At 41.7% G+C, this 25,019-nt stretch overlaps 2 protein-coding genes across 10 annotated transcripts in view; both read right to left on the bottom strand.

Moving 5' to 3' along the window:
• The window catches only part of SGMS1 (sphingomyelin synthase 1), a 208,142-nt gene that overhangs the window by 181,874 nt on the left and 1,249 nt on the right, over nt 1-25,019 (bottom strand). The gene's annotated exons all lie outside the window — the stretch shown is intronic.
• Nucleotides 1,066-3,975, bottom strand: LOC125639565 (uncharacterized). The gene is made up of 3 exons (XM_048856973.2): nt 2,568-3,975; nt 1,676-1,922; nt 1,066-1,262 (listed from the first exon to the last, which is right to left on the bottom strand). Exons 1-2 carry the CDS (start codon nt 3,088-3,090, stop codon nt 1,711-1,713), a joined length of 735 nt encoding a protein of 244 aa, XP_048712930.2. The 5' UTR covers nt 3,091-3,975; the 3' UTR covers nt 1,066-1,262; nt 1,676-1,710.

Genomic DNA, 25,019 nt, shown 5'->3' on the forward strand with positions numbered 1-25,019 from the left:
GAGCTGTGCAAGTAAAATTTCTCACAATATGACCTGGCTAAAAGAGGAAAGCATAATTTTCAGTTACTGAAACAAAGTTATGCCTCACAGTAGAAGGGCTGCTAGTCAAAGTTTCTATTTAGTTTGTCAAGGCATTTGGTCTCCCCTTGCTTATGAATAATGTGTGTGTGTGTGTGTGTATATATATATATATATATATATTATTATTATTGTTATAATTAGGACTGTCAAGCAATTAAAAAGTTAATCATGATTAATCGTGAGATAAAAAAATTAATCACAATTAATCACAGTTTTAATCACACTGCTAAACAGTAATAGAATACCTTTTATTTAAATATTTTGGATATTTTCTACGTTTTCAAATATATTGATTTCTATTACAACACAGAACACAAAGTTTACAGTGCTCAATTTGTATTATTTTTTATTAAAAATATTTGCGCTATAAAAAACAAAAAGAAACAGTATTTCAATTCACCTCATATAAATTCTGTAGTGCAATCTCTTTATCATGAACTTAGAAAAGTAGATTTTTTTTCCCCACATCTAAGTGCACTGAAAAATAAAACAATGTCAAATTTTAGAGTCTACAAGTCCACTCAGTCCTACTTCTTGTTCCTCCTTTAGTGGAGTCTTGGGGCATGGCACAGGAAGAAGGGGTCAGTCCCCAGAGTAAGGGCCCAATTGGAGGCAATGGTGGGTTCAAGATCCCTACCTCTCTGCCGGTGCCGGAATGGGAGCCACTTTCTCTTCTTTTCTCTCCTCTTCCCACCCTCCGGAGGCAGACTGGGTTACTGCATCTGACTGGACACTGACAAGTCCCTCTGCAGCCCATGCCTCCCTCCGACCAGATGTATGCTATTAACGCGTTAATTTTGTTCTCAGTTAATCGCAGGCATTGACTGAGATTAACTGACAGCCCTAGTTATAACAAATATTTCAATGGGAAAAGGGCAAAGAAAGAGGGATAGCAATGGAATAAAAGAGAGAGAGAGATTCATACCTACCAATTTCCATCCCAAATTCTCTCCCAAAGTGACTGAAGTTTGATCACGAATTAAATAGTGAAATTTCACATTTAAGTTATATTGTCAATACTTTAAAGCTCACTTTTAGCTTCTGTACTCACACTAGCAGAATTTATGCTGCCACAATGATGTACGTTTCACATGTTGCTCTTCCTCAAAGTCACAAGCTATTTTTAAAATGTCCCTGTTGTTATGGCTGTGTTTTGTGTGAAAGTAGTGTGATTAAACAAGCTGTGAAGGGGAGAGGAGAGAAAAATAGGATAGCTTGATCAAGTAAGTAAAAATCTCCAGTCTGCAGTACTGTGTCTTGGGAGCGCTTGAGAAGTTGGGGCCTTGGCTACACTTGCGAGTTACAGCACAAGAAAGCCACCGAGAGTGCTGTACCTCACTCCCCGTCCACACTGGCAAGGCACGTAGAGCGATCTGACTCCGCGGCTACAGCGCTGCTGGTACTCCACCTCAGTGAGTGGAATAATGTTTGATGCGCCCCCGCTGGGGCGCTGCGGTACCAGTGTGGATGCCCTGGCCCTATATTGCGGGGGAAAGTGGGTTGGAGGTGACATGGGGGAACAAGGGAAACAGTTTTGGGACAAGGGCTGCGAAGGTGGGGCGCAGTAGTGCTCCGCCTGCATGGCTACACACACCTGGATCGAGTCTGCTTGGCGCTCCATGATGCTTATCAGCAGCTCTGTGCTTTGTGCCGGCGATCCACGTTCTGCTGGCGGACCCTCCTTACACTCTCCAACCACTCCTGAACTTTTTGATTTTCATTAAGGGAGTGCTGCATGACTTTATGCAGCATGTCCTCTTTGCTTCTACGTGGCCTCTTCCTGATTCTTTGCAGCCTCTCGGCCAGTGATAACACGGACAGCTGAGATCTCAAGGTTGCATCTGTAAAGGCAAAATGTAACACTTAACCAAGGCAGAATTGTTCACGCCAGACAGAGCAATGATTCCCCCATACTTAAAGGAGGGCAAGCACAGTCTACACAATCGCATAATTTGCCTGTCCCAAAGCGAGTGCACATAACCCCTAGGAGCACCAAAATGGTGAGTAAGCATAGGGTCAAGGGGGAATGATTCTTTCATGGCTGTACTGTCCTCTGGGTTTCTGTGCCTTGGGGAGAGCCAACAGCTGCAGGGGTCCCTATACCAAAAACTGTCCCCACATTTTCCACAGGAGTTCATCCTGGAAGGTATCTTGCTGCTGAGGGTGACCTGGGAAGCAAGGGAGGGTCTTCTACTGCAATGCGGCTTCCTGTGTGCAGCAATGGTCCCCCGCCCCTCACAGCACAGTGGTGCAGACACATTAGCCTGACTGGGACAAGGACCACAGTGGCTCTCCCAAGAAACCTGCACAAGCGCATTGTCCAAGTTCTGGCTGAGACCTTTGAAGAGATCACTGAGTCCGATTACTGTGATTTGAGAGAGCACATCAACGCCCTATTCCGCATATAAGCATGCATGCAGCCCTAACCCTCCTCATCCCAAGAGCCCGCACCTAATAACTTCCTTTCCAAAATAAAAGCCGCTTACCAGGAACCTCCTCTGATGTTTGCCCTTCCCCAAGCACCGACCACCGCGACTGGCTACCTTCCTCCTGGCTTGAGAACAGCTCCTGGATGCATGCTTCTAGGGATACTGGGGTATCTTCCTCCTCCTCAGTACCCTCGCTCCCACTTTGCTGCTCCTCCTCCTGCCCTGTTGCACTCGGCTCTGAGGTGTCCATGGTGGTACTCGGAGTGGAGGTAGGGTCGCTCCCAAGTATCGCGTCCAGCTCTTTGTAGAAACAGTAGGTCGCAAGGGCAGCACCGGAGCAGTTGTTTGCCTCGTGGGCTTTGTAGTAGGCATTCTGCATCTCCTTCACTTTAATGCTGCACTGCAGAGCATCACAGTCATGGTTCCTTTCCATCATGTCCCTTGAGATCTGCCCGAAGGTATCGTAATTCCTATGGCTGGAGCGTAGCTGGGACTGGACAGCTTCCTCCCCCCAAACACTGATGAGGTCCAGCACCTTGCCACTGCTCCATACTGGGGACTGCCCGGAGCTTGGAGGCATGGTCACCTGGAAAGATTCACTGAGAGCACTCCACGCCTGGCTGAGCAAACAGGGAGGGGATTTTCAAAATTCCCAGAGAATTTAAAGGGCGGGTCTGATGGTTGGTCACCTGAGGGCAGGGCAGTAGAGTTCAAAGTGATGATCAGAGTGGCTGGAACAGGCATTGTGGCACACTTCTGGAGGCCGATCAGAGTGCACTAACAGGCCAGGACGTCCACACTGGCGCCGCAGCGCTCCAGCGGGGGCGCATCAAATGTTATTCCACTCACTGAGGTGGAGTACCAGGAGCGCTTTAGCTGCAGAGTTAGAGCGCTCTACGTGCTTTGCCAGCATGGACGCATTGTGAATTAGAGCGTACTGGGCTGCTTTAATGCGATCTAACTCCCAAGTGTAGCCATGCCCTAAGACAGACTTTGGTTTGTAATAAATTTCTGAACCTAAAACTTATGCAGCATTTTAACTTGAGGCTTGTGTAAAGTTAGTTTGTAACATTAACTTTTGGGGCATCCTCAGTAGTCTCTTCCTTTTATCTTTACAGAGTCACTATCTATTTGGAAAAAAACTCACATTTGTCTGAAAGTTTTGTACCGTCTGTACTTGACCTATGAGTACTATAACTCAGAAATTAACAAAAAGATTTCTTTTTTTTCCACCTTGTTTATTCTGCATATTTGAGAATACTTTGACAAACCTAAAGAGCTCTGGGTAACCTCAAACGTTTGTCTCCCTCACCAATAAAAGATGGTCCAATAAAAGATATTACCTCATCCACCTTGTCTCTCTGGGTATGTCTAAACTGCAATTAAAAACCCATGGCTGGCCCATACAGCTCACTTTGGCTCATGGGGCTTACTTGGGTTAAGGGGCTATTTAATTGCAATGTTGATGTTCAGACTCGGGCTGCAGCCCAAGCTCTAGGACCCTGCAAAATGGGAAGGTCCCAGGGCCTGGGCTGCACTCCGAGCCTGAATATCTTCACTGCAGTTCAACAGCCCGAGCCCCACAAGCCAACTTAGCTGGCACAGGTCAGCTGCAGGTGTCTAATTGCAGTGTAGACGTACCCTCCAACACTTTGTGTACCGTTTCAATGTCTCCTCTGCATAGGTAAACAGTTCCTCCACTGCTAATAGACTTTGTAAATATCAACCAAAAAGCAAAAAACCCTTACGTACTTTTAAATAACTGCTTACAAATACTTTCAGAGCATATTATTTAAAAGGTACTCTGACAGAAACTGGATTTTTTTTAAATTAGTCAAAAATAAATTGACTGTCCCTTCAATTTCTTTCTGCCATGTAAATGACTTCAGAAATATATATATAATAAACACACACACACACACTAAGTATAGCATTTAAGCCCTGAATATTTTTAGCCAATTTAATACTGATGCCTACAAAGCCCACCAATTGAATAGTTTACTCTTCAGAATCCACTTTCCTGTTCTACTGTGCTGATGGAGAAACACCAACTATTCAACTACAGCTGCACCTGGACCCCAATGACGTACTCAAGAGAACTCATGCAGATGTAATGAAGAAAAATAAGGATGTTGGCTTAACCTTGACCATCCTCTGTCAATGATAAACCATGTCAGGTACAGCATACACAGAGTTATTTAACCTGTAATGAATCAGCAAAACATGCCCTCATGATCAGGAGGCTTGATTATTGCAGTTCCATCCTCTCTCTGTCATTGGCAGCTTGCTCAGCCTACAACAGCTGATTTGAGCAATCATATTACATTCACACTGTCTCTAAATTGGCATAAATAGTTTTTAAGGCCCTGAATTGTGTAAGTCTCACCTATATTAGAGCCTAGCTGACATTTATCTGCACTCTGATACCACTTGCATTTTAGGAATCTCAGCATCATGTCCCTGATTAGCTTGCCTTTCCTGCAATGAGCCCTAAAGACTGAAACTCTCTCCCTGCTTCTCTAATCATTCTTCTGACTTAAATATTACAAGTTTTTTTTTAAGTTGGCCTCATTTGTTATTCCCCACTTCCCTATTTTTTGCATTTCACAACCTCAATTGTGTCTGTTATTAAGGGAATACTTTTACTATGCTTTTAAATAATTATTGAATAAGTATGATACCCTTCTTTTCCCTCGGTGGGAAAGGCAGTTGGAATTATCTCCCCACCCTCCCCTCCAATCTTTTCTCTATTTTGATGATTAGGTGAGGTTTCCACTGTACAGCATATATGGGTGTTTGAACTTTGTTATACTTATTTACCTATTATGTTGATTTAAGTTTAATGTTCCACTTCCCTAAGCATAGATATGCTCTTTCATACAATCCAAATAAAATGAGGACTCTGTCATGGCAAAAGTGATTAGTTTTTAACTTTTTTGTTTGGTATCTCCAGTAGTTTGTCATCCACTTTGGTATGGTTCTTAAATACAGGAATGTGATTTTAGAAAGGCAAATAATATCCTTGTAGAAGATACAGTGATTTTAAAAAATGTCTCAATTCCTATTTGTGTCAGCCATGTCTTGCAGCATACCTACTTACTTTGCTCTATTGTAGATATCAGCATCTCGTAGTCTGAAAGCTAATATATAGACAGTTGGGGGTGAGGTGGTTAATCATCATTCCCATAATACAGCATTTATAATATATTGCTGCAGCTTTCCTCTTATTTCACTTTTTGCAAGGTTGGCCTCTAATACTTCTACAGATCGGTTAACTTCATGGACATCAACCCTCTAGAGAGAGATATCAACTGAACAGTGCACATTTTCTTCCATGTTAATGGGTAACTATTAATATGATAATACAGAAAGCCCAAAATAGGCTGTACAAACACAGATGCCCAAACACACACAAGAACGTACATTTAAGCATGTCTACCTTCCTGTACACTGTAACAAGTGACAGAACAAGGAACTGTAGTCAACCTTAAATAATTGTAACACATACAATTGGGTAAGTAATTTTCTGAATGATTTTCACTTGCATGAGATTTTATTTATGTTCCCCAAGCACATATGTACTTCACAGCAAAGTATCCAGCAAGAAAATACTCAGCTGACCAATGTCACTAACAAAAGAATCTATTGGTTTCCATGCAGAATTTAAGGAGTTTGTTTTGACCTATAAAGCCATAGGTCAAACCATAGGTCGAACCTGCCTACTTTAGAGACTGCCTCTCCCCATGCAAAGCTGCACACCCGAGATCAGCTTAAGCAATGAGCAAGAGCCCTTCACTTAAAAATAAGAGGGGAGATGCTGGTACCGCTTTCTTCATTAGGGGCCTTCAGATTTGGAACTTATTCCTCACTGAAGTAACCCAGATTTGAACATTCAAGACATGATGCAAGATTTTTGCAGGAAGCCTAAAGAAACAACTTGAATGTCAGACTCAAAAAGTGAAAGAAAAAAAAAAGAGTTAAACTTTCTGGACAAAATATTCTGCTTGAAGATGTGTGTATATATTTCCCACTGAAATCTGTTTAACAGTTATGTATTACCTTCGGGGACAGAATTTGTTTTTTTATTTTTACTCCATCTTTTTGAACCAGATTCCCTTGGACAATCTGTACTTTTCAACTGTTTTTGATGAGTTAGCTTACCTCCCCTTTATACAGTTTGCTTATATACACAGGCAGGAAGATAGCGGTTGGCAAGGCTAGATTCCTCCCCAAAAGATGCACAGGAGGTGTGTCTGCCTCAAAACTTCTCTCCATCATGGTCCAGCTCTGTGCCTAAGGATGGAACTAAGAAGCAGAGAGCCCAATACAGCTGACAAGGAACAGTGATGGCAGCACCCTCTTCTACCCTATGCCAGGAAGAGACACCTGGCAAGAAATACTGGAAAAGAACAAAGTAGGCAGACACTGCAACTTGTAGCAGTGAAGAGGACCCTATTAAGTGGTGTGGGGAGGAAAGGGAAGGTAGCAGTGCAAGAAATTTTCACTCAGACTAGTAGGATTAGTTCTCAAGCCAGTAGCTGTATGAGAAATATTTCAACTCCTATATTGAGAAGATTCTACTCTACACTGATGTAGAGGTGAGTCACCTTATGAACTACCTGTAACCGATTAACCCCATGAGGCAAGTAGAACTAGGCTCTGAAAGAGTAAAACTGGTTCTGAACAAAGTAACTTGGTAACTTAAAGAAAAGGAGTACTTGTGGCACCTTAGAGACTAACCAATTTATTTGAGCATAAGCTTTCGTGAGCTACAGCTCACAGCTCACGAAAGCTTATGCTCAAATAAATTGGTTAGTCTCTAAGGTGCCACAAGTACTCCTTTTCTTTTTGCGAATACAGACTAACAAGGCTGCTACTTGGTAACTTAGTAACTTTTCCCATCCCCTTATGTACGCAATTGTACTAGTCTCCACTATTTTAAACATTTTTCCAAGATAAAACAGTCTTTTGACTTACTGATACAAACATCTGAAAAAAATGAACCGATCCTTTTTGGGACTTTTAATTGGATAACTTCAGTACATATTAACAATGCTGTTTTAATAACATGAAAATGTTTACTTCTGGCTTCAGACCATATACACAGAATTATTCATAGTTCAGTTACTGTAATAAACCTCATGAATCAGCAATCGGTTCTACAGAAGACACTGGTGCATGCACTGATAACTGCAAATAATATGATAATCATAACTACAGATCATACGCACAAATAAAAACTTTTGGTAATTAAGCATTTGTCAGTTGTATTTAGTTTACAGATCATCATAACTCTCACAAGTTGTGAAGATGCTGATTTTGATTTTTCCATCATCAGAATACACCATTTCTTCAAAGTTCTACTGCAAATGGCTTTACATTTCAATTGAAAGTGATGTAATGTCTACAGAAGTGGATAGTGAGACTACCAAAATTTTAATAGAGAGCCAGATTCTGCAATCCCTGCTCAAGTTGACTAATTTACCAAATAGTCTCAGTGTAAGAAATGCAGAATTGCACAAATAGTTTGCCGATTGATGACTAAGACAGTGATGTTTCCTCCTCTATAGTAACCTGCACTGAAACTTTAGCACAGAGAAGCTGAGTGACTGCCTTTTCATTTGGAGAACCTTTGCAGCAGAAAACAGACCACCAAACATTAACTTCAGAAATCAAATTAAATGACAACGTTCACAGTATATCAAAGAACATGAGATACAAATATATTTTAAAATATATAAAAATAGCTGTATACATTTATTACTGCATGTGCTTATTTTTATCCCTTTTCCATCCCAGTAAACTAAACTAAACTGCTGAAATGTAATTTTGTGACTGATGCTTTCTTATAAAAATACAAATATTTACAACCATCTCTGTGTTACTGTGATAGTATAGATTGATCACACTTTTAAAAAAAAAAAAAAAAGATGAACAAAGCAACTTTGCAAACGGCACAAATATATTTTCACCAGGTAGAAGGCATTCTATACCCACAGCACTTGGCTCCCCATTCAGTAAAGAAGGTAAGCATGTGCCTAAATCACAATTTAGGATGTCACGCAGCATGCAAAAGCATAAAGAAAAAAAGAAAAAGAAACATACATATTTTAAAAAAAGTGACTAAATATCAACTATCTTCATTTACTTAGCCATTAGTTGGTAACTGTCTTTTGACAGTGGCCTCTATGAATTTGCCCATAAATGTGTAAGAGTAGAGATGCACAGTAGATTCCAGAGGATTTGTAACTTAATTGCAAAACAAATGACCTCACTAACATCACTGTGCAATAAAGCATGTTTTATAACAACAATAATAAAAGTATGCAACATCCCACCAGTAATAAAGACAACATTTAAAGCAACCCTTATCCCTAAAAGAGATATTGTACTGTGAAGCACAATGTTCACATAACAGTAAAAAAAACCAAACAAACAACAACCCTGAAAGTACCTACCCACCCCAAATCAAATTTTGAGACATCCCATTAAAGTACGTCTAGATGGAACTACAACCATTTCTTATCTATACACAAAAATAAATGTGTTTTCAAAATTACATACTTTGGTCCAGTACTTAAACATATTCATAAGTTCCCTTGCTACCTTCTTATTAATTCCACAAAGAATTCTTCTCCCTCTGTGTGAGCACTATCAAGAATTACAAAAACTGTTCCTAAACAACCCAAAAGAGCACTTTAAGCCCAGAAACGAATAATAGTGAGCTCTAATATACAAAGATTGCCATTAAAAAGTCAGCATTTGCCATAAGTCACCACACAGATATCACCCACTTGAGATATAGGGATAACTGATGATTGTTGGCAAATACTAATTTAACTGGCAACCAGTGTGCATGTGATAAATACACATTTTCCCCCCTTATAAGAGGATCATCAGAATATTGCTCTGAAAGATAGTTGTAAAACTTAGCACAACTCATACTTAGCGTTTGCAGCATCTTGCCTGAGAAGGTAACGAAGATCATAGGCTTATCATTTATGTATTTTCTGATTCTTTGCAGAGTATGAAGCCTTCAGTGTACTGGACCCAACCCTCTCGCAATGAATTCCATATCAAATCTTCACTGACTTTAATTCGAGCAGAATCTGACCCCTGTATAACATGGGAACATTTCCAACACCACATTATGAAAGCATTTATATTTACTGCCCTATTTAAAAACTGGTCATTGATATGCAATACATACACAACATAATCATTAGTTACATTCAAGGTTAGAAGGAAGGCAAGAATTACCCCAGATTCTTGAACAGTTCTGCTCCTTTCCCTTATTGGAAAAACAACACCGAGAGGTGTCCAAAGAGATCTCACTTCAATAGACAGGCATCCAAGGAGGAACAGTGCTGCCCTCACCCTTCCAACATAAATCATAGCAAGCAGAACAGCTGTTTTTAAAATGCTGCTTTCACAACAAAATGTTCAGTACATAAGATAAACCTTGTGAAAGCCTTACTTGGCATCTGATGATTTCTTGTCTAAAGGAGAAAAAAGCTTGGAAGAATACATGTCAAAAGACCCTATTCTTAAAACTTCACCAGAAGGCATGCCAGTAACTGTCAGGCCTAGGACATGTTGGCTCATTTTTATCGTATCATTTAATTGTATCATAGAATCATAGAATATTAGGGTTGGAAGAGACCTCAGGAGGTCATCTAATCCGATCCCCTGCTCAGTGCAGAACCAACACCAACTAAATCATCCCAGCCAGGGCTTTATCATAAGAGCAACTCTAATAATTGGGGGGGGGGGGGGGGTGAGAGTTTGGCGGGGTTAATAAAAGCTACATGAAGAATCTATATAAACTGAAGCCAGTAATATTGCTGTGGTAAAGTAAGAATCAACATTTTGTTGGTGGTTACGTGTCTACCCATAAAAATGCACATACATCTACCAAACCCTAGATTTGCATTCACAAATCCAGTAATTGCATTACTAGGTTCAGATCCCGCAACTAGAACTGTACTGACTCTCATGCCCACACAGAGTCCCAACAGAGTCAATAGGAACATGCCCTAGAGGTCTGCCTGAGCCTAATTTTAAAGACTCAAACCTGACCTGAGGACAGCTGACCCTAACCAAGATTGCCAAGTCATTTTCAGATCTGACCTTGAACCTGACACTTGTAGTTGGGTCCTGACAGATTTCCTGACAGATTTGGGTTGGCTTCCAAGGCTCTACCCTGCCCACTCAATCAGTGACTGTAGTATCAGGTCCCTAATGTGAAAATTCTGGAGCACAAGTTCATTCTTGTCAGTAGATGTATTTTTAAGATTTGTATTTCACAGTAAAAATAAAGCTCATTAGAGACATTTTAAACATTTTACCCAGCTCTCTCTCTACTCAAATTTAAATGTGAACAGTCATTTAGGAGTTCTGTGCTTGAATGAAAAGTTTTAATAAATAAAGTTATTTTTAAAGTTATTATTAATAAATAAAGTTCAGAAAGTTTACAAAAAAGCCTTCAAGAGCAGCAATTATTATTTCATGTCCCTCAAAAAATAAACAACTGAGAATAAATATTCATCACAGGGAGACCAATCAAAAAAGACTAGCTCTGGCCTTACTTGAAAACCTCAATCCCTTTTTAGAAGAATAAACTAATATATGTTTATAAAAAATCCATGTTTTAACTTATGGCATTCATTGGCTTTTCCCTACCTTTTCTTAGGCAGTTATTGTTACCCGAGGCAACCTGTATTGAAAATTGGTGATAAATAATAAAAGAGGGCTATGATAAACTGACTCAAGCCATGCATATAAGGGAGCTAATCCTGCTCCCAGGTAAGTACATAAATTCTGGAACAATTCTATGGAAGACAGTGGAGTTGCTCTAGACTCACACGAATGGAAATGGTTTCAGAGTGGTAGCTGTGTTAGTCTGTATCAGCAAAAAGAACAAGGAGTATTTGTGGCATCTTAGAGACTAACAAATTTATTTGAGCATAAGCTTTCGTGGGCTAAACCCACTTCACTGGATGCATGCAGTGGAAAATACAGTAGGACCACACACACACAGAACATGGAAAAATGGGTGTTGCCATACACACTATAATGAGAGTGTTCAATTAAAGGTGAGCTATTATCAGCAGGAGAAAAAATAACCTTTTGTAGTGATAATCAGGATGGCTGATTTCCAACAGTTGACAAGAAGGTGAGAGTAACAGTAGGCGGGAAAATGAGCATGGGGAAACAGTTTTACTTAGTGTAATGACCCATCCACTCCCAGTCTTTATTCAAGCCTAATTTAATGGTGTCCAGTTTGCAAATTAATTCCAATTCAGTAGTCTCTCGTTGGAGTCTGTTTCTGAAGTTTTTTGTTGTAATATTGCGACTTTTAGGTCTGTAATCGAGTGACCAGAGAGATTGAAGTGTTCACATTCTTGAAATTAAACATCAGTGTAAAGGTTTGTCGGACTGAATTTTATGCCTATGTAAGGGGGCTCCCCTTACTAACATTCAGTGAGGATGTTTTGGTTAGCTAGCTTCAGTACCAAAAGGGGAAGGATCAATGGGAAATCAGGCCCCTGAGACTGACAGTCCCCAGGGGCAATGGGGAGAGGCCAACACTCCAGGTCAGCCTGATTGACAGGCTAATCAGCAAGTCAGGAGGCCAGGGTGGGTCCCGTCCTCCCTGTGAGCTGGAATTGCCTGGGTTAGACAGAGTGGGGCTGAGCTAAGGAGAGAGCAGGGGCCCAAGCTGAGCTAGGGAACAGAGTCATGCCAGCCAGCGGGGCCAGAAAAGCAGCTCAGAGAGAGCAGATCCTGTGTTGGGAGCAGAGCTGCAGCCGCAGAGCCAAAGGGGCTAGAGAAGCAGCCCAAGGGGCTGGAGGCAGAGCAGCAGCATCAGTGATGAGGCAGAGTGAAGCCGGAGCTAGAACAGTGGAGCTGGAGCAGTCTGGAGCCAGGTGTGGTGAGCAACTGGGGCCAGCCAAGGGGCCAGAAAAGGGCCCAGCGCAGAAAGACAACCCCAAGCAAGGGTCCTTGCAGGCCAGACTGGGAGGGGGATCTTAACCCGACAGGGGGCTGATGCTGGGAAGAAGGGTCCCACCAACCAAAGCCTGGAGGTATGTGGCCACCACCAGAGCAAGTGTCCAACCCGCAGCATCCCTGCAGCCAGGGCCTGAAAAGAAGGCCTGGAACCTAAAAGAAACAGACTGTAAACTGCCCTGACGTTCCAAAAACAGTTTGTAATGTTCCCTGCCACAGAGCTGGTAAAAACAGGAGAGTGGGGTGGGGGAGAGAAAACCTTTTGCAGTGGTAAACACCCATTTTTTCATGCTTCGTGTGTATAAAAGATCTTCTATACTTTCCACAGTATGCATCCGATGAAGTGAGCTGTAGCTCACGAAAGCTCATGCTCAAATAAATTGGTTAGTCTCTAAGGTGCCACAAGTACTCCTTTTCTTTTTACGAATACAGACTAACAAGGCTGCTACTCTGAAACCTGTCTTATCTGAAAACATCCAACAGTATGGTGTCCTTGTTGTAGTGCAGCAGCTCATTAAATCAGAGTTAACCCTTCTATTGTTTTCTGATCCCGGAGCTGCAAACACACCTTCAGAGAATCTGCTGCATTTGTAATGGAAACCAAGCAGAAGTCCTTTGCAAAGCATGCTGCTTCATAGTCACAGGAGCACAGCCAGATTTTGGTTAATCTCTGGTGTGAGACCAGCACAACAGTGGACTTTACTAAGAGTACCAGGAATAACCACACATAGAACGAAGAAGCATGAAGAAGCTGGTAACTTTGCAAATTTACCAGACCAGTAACCAGTATAGGGAATGAATTCAGTTGCTCAAGACCAAGTACTGGAAAACCAGGGATCACAACCACACCTTGAGCAACTCAATGACATCTTGCCCATTTTATGAAGAGTTTGACTAGGTGCTGGGTACTGAGCTGACCACAGAGCCAATGGTGGTGCATGATGATTTGGTCAGCCTGAATGAGGACCTGCTGACCCCAGAATCCAGCATGGGAACAGATGGGAGCCAGCACCTCATGAGGCCAGTGAAGTGACTCTGCTGCTAACACCGGTCCCAAAGCAGGCTTAGCCACAGGAGCAGCTGCAGCATATCCGGGTGCCTTACTCAGAGGAGCTTTTCCATGCCCCTCTGAGGAACGGCTCACCACGTAACCAGGAATATAAAAAGAAGGGACAGAAGCTGCCTCAGAGCCTGGTAAGTTTCTGGCTCCATTTTCATGTTTATTAATATAGGAATGGGAGGATTTCCATTCTATGAACCAATGCAAAAGTTATTACAAGCCCCAGCTAGCAACATGTATCCACTAATAGCAGATTGGATGCCAGGACCTTGGCATCCCCCTGCCTCCTATAACTCTCCTCCACCCCACAGGTGGAGTTCAAAATGACAACCAGGAAATGCAAATAGTAAAAAAACGCCTTGAAAGTGAGTATTTACTGAAAAGCACAGATTTTTGCTAGTACATTCTTGTTTCTTAAAAATAATAACCTTACATTGCCTCAGTGGTGTAATTAGCTGCCTGGAAACAGTTCCTTCCATGGGGGAGGAAGGCAGAAATGTGTTTTATGTACAGATCTAGTCCATTTCAGTTAAATGTAATCCATAGGGGACAAAATCATTTGTCCCAAATACGACTGGGGTTTGAACTTTTATCCAGAAATGCACTTTGGGGCAAGGAGGATGACTGTGGAGTTCTGTATTTTTGCATGCTGTCATAACAAGCTATGCCATGTGGAAGTTAACACAGTATCCCATTGATTCCCTCATGAATTCCGACCCAATCCTGAGTACCGATAGCTGCAAACTTTTCTTCTAGCAGGAACTCCAGATAAATAGTCATGTTTCAGGTAAGGGTGCATTTTCCAGGACCACCTCAGTAGCTTCCCAGCCCACTCCACTCATAAATGTACTGTTCAATCACTAAATGTTTGACTACTTTCAGCTGCATACATTGCTGGTTTCCCAGCGGCAGCTTGGAATAACATCTCCCTTTGCCAGTCAGGCACCATCAGAATGTTATGTCCTCCAAAATGTGGAAATGAAACCTCATATGAAATGATAGAGAAACCTTCTGTAGCACAGCCACTGACTGCCCCCAAGTTGTTCTGAAATTTTTAGGGGAAAAGAAAAAAGAAAAAAAAACCCAGCTACAATTTTTAAAAAACTTACCCTTGTCTCTGCACTTCTTTCGCTGCAATTAACCCGGCTGGGTCTCTCTCACGAAATACTAAGGTTCAGTCTAGAAAAGTAATATTTTATATCCTTCGAATTCCACAAAGATTTTTTCTGTGCTCCTGTACGGAGAGCTATGTGAGCTATATCTTGTCCTATTGCAGGCCCCTCAACTCTACAAACTGCAGTACCTCTACAACTCATCCACATGTCAGCAGAAGCCTGGGCCAAAGTACCCTCACAAACCATTCCGAGAAAGAGCATTTCTGTGATGAAATGATGGCTGAAGTTCTGGACAGGGCCAAGAAGCAGGTTCAGTACCAAAGACAGAGGGACTTCTGGCTAGTGGAAAGGCATGGCAAGAAGCAAGGCCCGGGCTAGTGGGCAGTTTGAGGACAAGGCTGCTGTGAGGGAGCAGGCATTTGCTTTGCAGTTCCCAGACCAGGAATGGAGGCTAAGGGAGGAGGACAGAGCTTATCAGAAAAAACTGTCTGAGCCACTGCTATCATTAATGGCCACAAGAGTACCGGCTCCAGCTGCACCTGTACCACGTCCTGTCCATGGTACCCTGTGCTGCAGCTCAGGAATAGTTTGGACAACTCCATAGCTGGGTGGCTCATGCAATCAGACCCTATGAGCAGCTGGGTATGGAAACTGTGCCTCATGCTGTCCTCCATATTGATCCCCTCCCCTGGCGCCAAGTGCATGGCAAATGTGGAAGGAAAGGAAAGGAGGATGGAGGCCAGGGAGTAATTGAATCAGTTTTACATGTCCACACTACACTCCTTGTGTCGGCGGCATGCATCCAAACCAGGAGCGCTTGCACTGATTTAGCTGCCAGTGTGAGGCACTGTGGGATGCTGAAAGACAGCAACATTTGATGTAAGCAACACAGTGTCTATTCTGACACTGCGTTGACCTAACTAAATCAACTTAAGCGCTATGTCTCTTGCGGAGGTGGAGTTATTAAATAGGTGCAGTGTGCAAATTACACTGGTGGGAGCTACAGTTTAGCGTAGACGCTTACAGAGTTAGATTGACATAAACTGCCTAACTCTGGAGTCTAGATCAGGCCTAACGGAGAAAGATATATATTATCCAATGGCTGGAACCTGAAGCTAAACAAATTCATACTGAAAGTAAGGCATAATTTTTTAACAGTGAGAATAACTAACCAGTGGAATAATTTCCAAGGGTCCTGGTGGATTCTCCATCACTGACTATTTTTAAATAAAGATTGGATGTTTTTCTAAAGAAAGATGTTTTTCTTCTAGAAATTATTTTGATCAAGTTTTATGGCCTGTGCTACACAAGAGGTCAGATTAGATTAACTCAGTGGTTCCTTCTGGCCTTGAAATCTATGAGTCTATTCAAATAGCTATTTAAAATGAGCTTGAAATATCTTGCTAGTATTATGGCAGCACCTAGAAACTCCAGTCAGATCCCTGCTGTGCTACCACTGTACAGACGGATAATAAAGGAGACAGCCCCTGCCCAGAGAGCTTACATTCTAGATGTGAGACCGGATGCAACACGTGGTCAAAACAAATGGGTGAGGGAAAAAAGGGGGAAAATTAGGAAACCAAACAGAATTTTACAGAAAGGAGAAAGGTGTCTACATAGGAATTTGCACCACTTTAATTAACTTTATTTAAATACAGTTCTAGTTACATTGGATCAATATCTTGTGTAGGCCAGGGTTTAGGCCTCAATCCTGCAAAGACTTGTCTTCGTTCCAACAGTTAGCTTGAATTAGAATGATGGATCACACTCCAAAACACTGGAGTTACACAAAGTAATTTGACTAGCAATACAGCAATTGGATTTGCAGATTATGAGTTGTTGTAAATCAAACTGTTGCATCCCCACTGCATTACTTCAGCTTCAATCCACACACTACACCCCCAATGGGTAGGGTCCTACCAAAATTCCAGGCTGTGAAAAATACGTCACGGACCGTGAAATCAGAACTCCCCTATGAAATCTAGCTATTGGAGGGGCGGGGAAGGGGCAGGGCTAGGGGTGCTGTCGCTGGAGAGGGACAGGACTTCTTCTTCCCCTGCCCAGCCACTATCGGGGGTAAATCAGACCCACTTCTGGGTACCTCCCCTGGCTGTTGGAAGCGCCATGGCTGTGCTGCCTTCAGAGTCCAGCTCTGAAGACAGCAGCAGCAGAACTTCCTGTAGCCGGGGGAGATTCCTGGAGGTGAAGGCAGGTCTAACCTCCCCCATGCTGCTGGGAGCGCCCCCACCAGAGGCTCCTAGCTGCTAGTCCCAGATAGGCTGGGGAGGGATAGGACTTCCTCTTCCCCTGCACAGCTGCTCTCAGGGAAATCAGACCCTCCTCCAGGTACCTCCCCCAGCAGTAGGAAGTTCCGAGGATGCTGCCCGCTCTGAAAGCTCCCAGCAGCATGAGGGAGATCAGACCCACCTCCACCTGTGGGAATCTCCCCAGGCTTCAGGAAGCTCCATGGCTGCACAGAAGTGAGGGTAGCAATCCTGTGGATCCTCCCATGTCAGCTTTGTGATCCCCCAGAACCCCATTTTGGGTCTGGACCCCCAGGGTTATAACATTGCAAAATTTCAGACGCACACATCTGAAGACATGAAATTGACCCATTTTAAAACCCTCTGGCCATGAAATTGATCAAAATGAACTGCCAATTTGGTAAGGCCCTACCAGTGGGCCAACTAGCTCAAGCTTAAAGCATCACTGAACTTGAGCTAGAGATTTTTGTGTACGGACAGAGTTATAACAAATGTGCTGAGAAGGCATATCCTGAGAAACGACTATACAGGTTTGATTAGCAGCAGAGTGACAGGATTAGCAGTTATGACTTATCCTCGCTGTATTACTAGTTCCAGGTCAGCAGCACTCAAGCTCCAACCTATCCCCACTGGCTAGCTAGCTCAAGCCTAAAGCACCACTCAACTCAAGCTAGAGATTTCTGGATGCGGAGAAGGGGCAAAAGTCAAGTTATAACTTGAGCTAACCATATAGTGAAGAGAAGCCCTAAGAAGCCTCAGGAACAGAAAGTTCTAGAAATGCTCCATCCAAAGTAGTACAGATATAAATCAGCTTTTATAAGCTGCCATTGCTTCAGGTAATTGTCCCTCACCTACTTCCAACTCAGGTAAGCTAGGGATGAAACATTTATGATTCCCACCTTCTGTTAATAATGCCTCCTTAGTAGTAATTAAGGCCCAAAGAGGTTGATGACTGCAACAAGAACAAGGTCTTGCCCAGATTTCCAGCTCTTGGTCTGCTCTCACCAGAAATGGAACACTGCAGTCATTACCTCTTTCTTTAAGTAGTGTAAAATCCCTCTAGCAATAGCTCTTGGTGTTTCAGGAGACAAATGAAAAGGACCAGGCAGAGCACAGGAAGAAATAAGCCAGATTTAACCAAAATGGATAGTCTCATCTTAACGTACTGGTCTTTACGCAAAGAGTTCTCTGACAAAGAATAATGCTTGTGTATGCTAGTGCTTTGTATTCAGATGAGCATTAGTTGTGATAGCCACAAAGTTTAGGCCAACTCCATTGTGAGGCTTCAAAAACATGACTACATAATATGGCTCTTATGGAGCCAAACAATCCTGTTCAACCAAACAAGTATCATGCTAAGAGTTATTAAAAGAGAATCTATATTCACCATACCAAGCAACTAATCTAGCATTTTTTAAATGGGCTTATCAAGATTTTACAACCCAGACTGATTTACCCTAATAAGTATAATCTGATGGGAAAAGTCCCCTGGATTGTTTTAATCAGTATTTTACAAGATATACAGTGATTCCCATGAAAAGTCTTTATTCACCAATTGCTACCACACAGATGTCTCCAAGATTCCTTAGGGCTAGACTCCACGGGCAGTCTCTGTTAAATCATATGGCCAGTTGCTTGACCACACAATGGTTCATTCTGAAATATATTTAAGAGACTAAATAACCAATATCAATGAGGCTCATTGCTAAAATCAATAATATAGTACAGGGAAAAGGTTCAATATAATACCTTGTGCAGCATTTTCACCTTCACCTTACAGGAAAGGCGTGCTCCCAAAGTTACACTCCTAAAGCCATCTTTTTATGTCCTCCCTGTCTACAAGCAAAGAGGATATCGATAATGTGATATATATGTTAGCCCAACATATGTTGGTCAGAAGTCCCAATGAAGTCATACTTAGAATGCAAAATAGCTGTCATACCTCATACCGGTAATAACTGTTCAGTGAACGCTGATCACTAACAGCTGCATGTTTGTTTCCAATGTATTCACAAAGAAAATCTCACTCTGTGTGTGTGTGTGTGCGCGCGCGCACGCGTGTGTGCAAATAATGAAGGGGGCAATTATAAAGTTCCCAACACAGTCTTTTGAAAATAAAGTGTTAATCTCAGTCATGTTAAATTTTTAATTTACAGTTAAATTAAAATATTTATTGTAGACGTTAAATATTTAATTTAGAAGTTTAACTTATATATACACACCATTTCCTTATATGCAATAGGTATTAATTAAAAATAAAAACTAATGAAAAAATACACAGTTCTACACAGCTTCTAGGCACTAAGGGGAAAACAACAACGTACAGGATATAAGCAGCTTGGAACCATAATTTGTTATATACATTATAAATCCACTTTGAAAAAGTTCTGGGCCAAGTTTCATTCTGTGACACACATGAACCTGCAGTAAACCCTTAGACCTCAATGGAGTCACTCCAGATTTAGTCCTTTGAATACAAAAATGAAGTCTTTATCTTCCACTTTCAATCAAATAAAATTTTTGTATGTTCTCTCCAATTACGAAATCCATAGAGGTATAATATGCAACAACGTTATCTGCCAAAAAACTACAGAAGCTAAAATGAAAAGCATACATAATTTCAATCCAGAAGACAAAAATCAAGGTAAATCTAACACAGGTAGGGCTGCCAGATGTCCCATTTTAAGGGGGCCTATGTAGTCTCCAGTTAGAAGAATTGACCAGACACCAAAAGTCCAGTTATCACAATTCCGTTGTTGCCCCAGCCCAAGGCCCCTTTAACCCAAGAATATTGGGCCCAGAGCCAGGGAGGGGCAGAGCTGGAGGCCCCCAGGTACTAGTCCTGGCCGGCCTGGGGAGGGACACTTCCTCTTCCCCTGCACGGGCTGCTCTCAGGGACAGGTCAGACCCACCTCCGGAAACCTCCCCAGCTGCAGGAAGCTCCTCCCCCTCCCCCCACTTCCTGCCCCCATCGCTCCCTGCAAACTCTTTGCCTCAGAGCTGCTGATGGACGAAGGAGGAGAGACACCAGTCCCCTTCAACCTCCCTCTTCTCTTTATAGTAAGTTGAGCCTTTGGCTGGGAGCAGGGGCAGTTTTGTAGCATACAGTTTTGAGAAACTGGAAAGTTGGCAACCCTAAACACGGGATCCAATTCTACGGAGATCAATGGCAAAACTCTGACTGACTTGAATTGTGAAGGATCAGTTCCTTTTTTTGTTAGTTTCAAATTATTATAAAGAAAACTAACAATCATCATTTTCACCTACTCAGGACTCAAAATCCTCAACAGATTTGATGCAACCTCTATGAACTCTGTTGATGCAGGCTGATATATTGATGCCAGTCAATCTGAGAGAAAGGATGGTCTTGGGGTTAAAGCACTGCAGTGGAACTCAGAATGTGTAGGTCAAATTTCCAGATCTGGAAAGTGATCCTGTGCAAGTCACAATCCCTATGTAACTCATCAGCATGGCAGTTCTCCATCAAACAAAACCGTGACAGTACCACTTCTTTTCTCCCATTCCTTACTTGTCTTGTTCATTTAGATTGTAAACTCCTTGAGGCAGGGACTGTCTATTACTATGTATGACAACACCTACATTCAGCAGCAAATTGGACTGAAAAATCAATCTCAATAAGACAGATATCATGACCTTTAATACTGTCTCAGCATCACCAGTACGGATAGAGGATTATGTTCTCACCAATGTAGAAACATTCACATACTTGGGCAGCACCATCAGCCAGGACGGTGGAATGAGCCAGGACATCTGGAATAAAAATCAGTGAAGCCAGGAAAACCTTCAGGAGCTTAAATACAGTCTGGAAACCATCAAAATACAACACCAAAACCCAACTCAAGATCTATCAGAGCTGCATACTTTCAGCCAGGGTTGATAAAAATCAATGATAAAATGCTTTTTGAGAAAAAAAAAACCTATCTAAAGATAGTTTTCACTAAGATAATATAGCTGAAATTTCAAAATACTTCCATAACAACCACTTTGCAGCAGCTGCTCTGAAAAAAGTGGGAGGAACCAAGCTAACTCTCCCACAAGACGTGCGATCAACTCACATCTGTTTTGAGCACTATAGCAAGAACTGGCCTAATCTGATGACAGTTTGTGAACAAAATCGTGAAAAAATAGATGGCACTATCACAGCCAAATTTCTCAACATTGGGCTTAAGACAAATGTTGAACGCATGCCGAGTAGCCTGAAGCCGATTTCTATAGCCTTGAACAAAATGCAGGGAAATAGCTGTTTTATTGCTGATGCTGTTGAAATTTGGAATGAAATGAGTGAGATCTTAAAAAGAGAAATATGTAATGAGAGTTAAATTACAAGCATTAAAAATAACGAATGGGATAAGCACCATCTCCAGCTCATATTCTGGCAAGTATTCTCAATACTCAGGATCAGGGTCAAACCTTAACTGTTGGAGAAGAGGAGTTGGCTATGACATGGATATCCAGCAATCATCCCTCCATAATGCCAACTATAATAAACTTCAGAGTTAAGAGTGAACCATTCAAGAAATATACATTTGCTGATGATGTTTTAAAGAAAGTCACACCAGTGAACTGGCGAAAGTCACTTAAGCACTTGGATTCAGAGACCGTTGAAGTGATAATCTCACTTTTAACAGCAGTAGCTTCTTCTGCCAGTATAGAAAGAATATTTTCTTCCTTTGGACTAATTCATTCCAAATTGAGAAATCGTTTGGGACCTGAAAAAGCAGGAAAGCTTGTTTTTCTTTTCCAGATTATGAACAAACAGGAAAATGAAGGTGAAGACGGCTGAGTTAGTTGCAGAAGCCAATATTTTACGTTTCTCATGTTGACCTGGCTGACACAGTCGATTTAATTTTTGTGGGTTTTTTTTTTTAATATTTCATTTAATTATTTTAGTTTTTAGATTTTAAAAAACTTCAATGTTTAACTAAATTCAAAAATTCATATGCTTGTTTTGTGAAAATATTGTATGTTTGCTGTTGAAGAAAAAAATCGAGAATACATAACGTTGTTGTTTTAGTTAAATAAAACTATTTAAATGTCTGTCTGGTGATGTTCTCCTCCTAATACAGCATGTCAAGAAAATCCTCCAAATATTAATGATAAACCTGTTGAACTGGAGATAGTTCACCTCCCAATGACTTCATAAAAATCTGCTTCAATTACCTTTGGTAAATGAAATAACCAAACAAACATTCATTTTCTGATATAGCTGTAAAACTAATCTGAAAACTTTTCAAAATAAATCACTTTAAAAATGTATAGTGTGTACCTTCTAAAAATGAAGCCTACATCTCTCTCTGAGTTGTGAAGAATAAGTATTAAGGTTATGGAGTACTTGTGGCACCTTAGAGACTAACCAATTTATTTGAGCATAAGCTTTCGTGAGCTACAGCTGAAGTGAGCTGTAGCTCACGAAAGCTTATGCTCAAATAAATTGGTTAGTCTCTAAGATGCCACAAGTACTCCCTTTCTTTTTGCGAATACAGACTAACACGGCTGTTACTCTGAAACCTGTCATTATTAAGGTTATAACAACCAACAAGAATGCACTTTTATGTAGAAATTCATGATTAAATTCCTGACTAGTGATTTAAATCATGATTTAAATCAAATCCACCCTGCTTTTAAACTACTTTATAGTGCAGAATGCTGGGGAATGAGAAAGTATGACATGTCCAAACTGTCTTCATTCCATACAACCTGCCTCAGAAAAATCCTCCGTATCTTTTCACACCGAACAATCTCAAACCAAGATCTATTGACACAGTGCAGCCAAGAGGATCTGAGCACCATCATTGCCAGGAGGCGTTGGGTCGGTCATGTGCTTCTGATGGAAACTGATTACATCACCAGAGTAGCAATAAGATGGACACCTAAAGGCAAGCTAAAATGAGGCCACCCGAAAACAACATGGCAAAGAGCTGTGGAAGCCAAGCTGAAAAACCTAGGGCGCAGCTGGGGAACCATTGAAAGACTTGTCAGAAAGAGACAGGAGTGGAGGAGCTTTATCACTGCCCTAAACACCAAAGGTGTAATAGGAGCATGATGATGATGACAACACCTAGCAAACTGCAGACTTCCATCTTGATTGGTTCCTCTAGAAGCTCCTATAATATAAATAAGTCACAAAGACACTACCTAAAAAATAAGCAAAACTTGGCCCTTCATTCAGCAAGCAAAGTTTTATGGGCTAATTGGGAGGTGTACACAGGTCCCAGTGACAAATTTCTGGGTGGTATTCTGGGTAAGTTCTGTCTTTCTGGGTGGTATTTCTTCTCTTAGGTCACTAGTTTTATAAGCAATACCCAAAAACTTTAAGGGACATAATGTCAGTTTCATACTATTTTTAAATGTCTTTATTTGCTATACCACCACCTCAGAATTACAAGATTTTTGTACACTTTTTGAATATCTTTCTGCCCAGACATATAGACAGGTCAGTTTCACTTTCAGCTTCTAATACAATTGGGTCTGATCCTGCAAGGTGCTGAGAGTTCCCAACATCTACTACAGTCAATGCAGGATCCAGGCTTAGCTCAATGCTGGGATTATGAACGCTACAAGGCAGTGCTTATTTGTTTGAAAAATCTATTTTTCAATCTAGATTCCAGGAAGTCATGACAAAAGCTCTAAGAGCAATAGAGAAGTAAGTATTGTTTTACAAAAGTCACATCCGAATCCAAATTTGAGTGGAGACTATCCCTTTCCACAAAAAAGAAAGTATACACCTGTCATACTTTACAATGGTCATATAGTTGTTTTCCTTATTTATAAACTGTGCACACCAGAAAGCCCTGTAATTTCAGAACCATACTTCCATTTATAATTTTAAAATCCAATAAGGTAGAATATTTGAGTCAATATTAAAACTTTGGGGGGTGGGGGGTGTCTGTGTCTCCATACACTTCTCCTGACAACAGAAACTGGAAACCTGAAGTTTCCAGGCACACTAACCAAGTTCCCTCTAATTTTTGACAGGCCCCGTGTGCACAAAAAAATTCTTCTGTGCAAATTTTTGACAGGCCGTGTGCACAAAAAATTTATTCTGTGCAAATTATAGTGCTTCTGTGCAAATTTTTGTGCGCACGGTGTTTCGCTGTGTGCAGGGGGGGGTTAGGATCTGTATGCACGCGCACAGTTTAGAGGGAACAGTAATACTAACCCATACCTGTGGCCCAGTAACACACCCCTCACTAAGCCCTCACCCACCCCAGCACACTACCACAAAGCACATTAACCATCCCCAGCCTTGTAACACCCCCCACCTCGCCACAAATCAATGGGTCTTGAGCTAGGACTGCTGACTCAGTGGAAGCAACACCAGGGCTCTTCAGTACAGGCCTCTACAGTCACATAAGAAAACAAAAATTAGCCTTTTTTTGTGTATAGAAGATGGGAATTCAGATGAGGTCCTTATAGTTTGACGCCAGTATAGGCCTTAGAAGGGCTACTGTAAACAGATCACCCTTCCTGGGGAGTTCTTGGATGGTTGGGCTACAATCCATGAGTCTTTGAGCTAGGACTGCTGAGTCAGAGGAAGCAACACCAGGATTCTTCAGTCCAGGCCTCCCCTACACAAAAGGGGAGCCTCCCTGGAACTGCGCCTCCAATAACCACCAAGAAACAAAATCAATCTACCTAAGCAGCTGTATGCAAGAGCCAGGGAGGAATCCGTTCATTACTGCTGCCTCCTTCACTTCTCATAGCTCTGGGCCTTGTGGGGAGCAGAAAGCCTGCAACCATTGACAAAAGAGAATTTCGTACCTATTGCTGAATTCCCAGCTCAGCCTGGAATTTCATCCCACAAAGATCTAGGTTGACTATTCCCATTTCACTGCTCCCGGTTAAAGCAGAGATGTAACCAACAACTGTGGCCTTAAGAGATGCCATTCTCCATCACTCCCTCCCTCAAGAATTCAGAACTTGTGACTGCAGCTGCTTATCTGCCCCAGGCTGTAACTCAAAAGACATCGCTGGGCCACTTTCATCACTGAAGATAATGTCCATAAAATCCTAAAACTACCTTTTGACTGTAGAAAGG

This window comes from Caretta caretta, chromosome 7, assembly GCF_965140235.1.
Source record: "Caretta caretta isolate rCarCar2 chromosome 7, rCarCar1.hap1, whole genome shotgun sequence".
Taxonomy (NCBI): domain Eukaryota; kingdom Metazoa; phylum Chordata; order Testudines; family Cheloniidae; genus Caretta; species Caretta caretta.

Excerpts from the sequence above, each read along its gene's own strand:
- LOC125639565 (XM_048856973.2), bottom strand. The coding sequence starts at position 3,090 with ATGCCTCCAAGCTCCGGGCAGTCCCCAGTATGGAGCAGTGGCAAGGTG. Across the intron at positions 1,923-2,567 it reads AACATCAGAGGAGGTTCCTG|ATGCAACCTTGAGATCTCAG; the intron begins GTAAGCGGCTTT and ends TTGCCTTTACAG.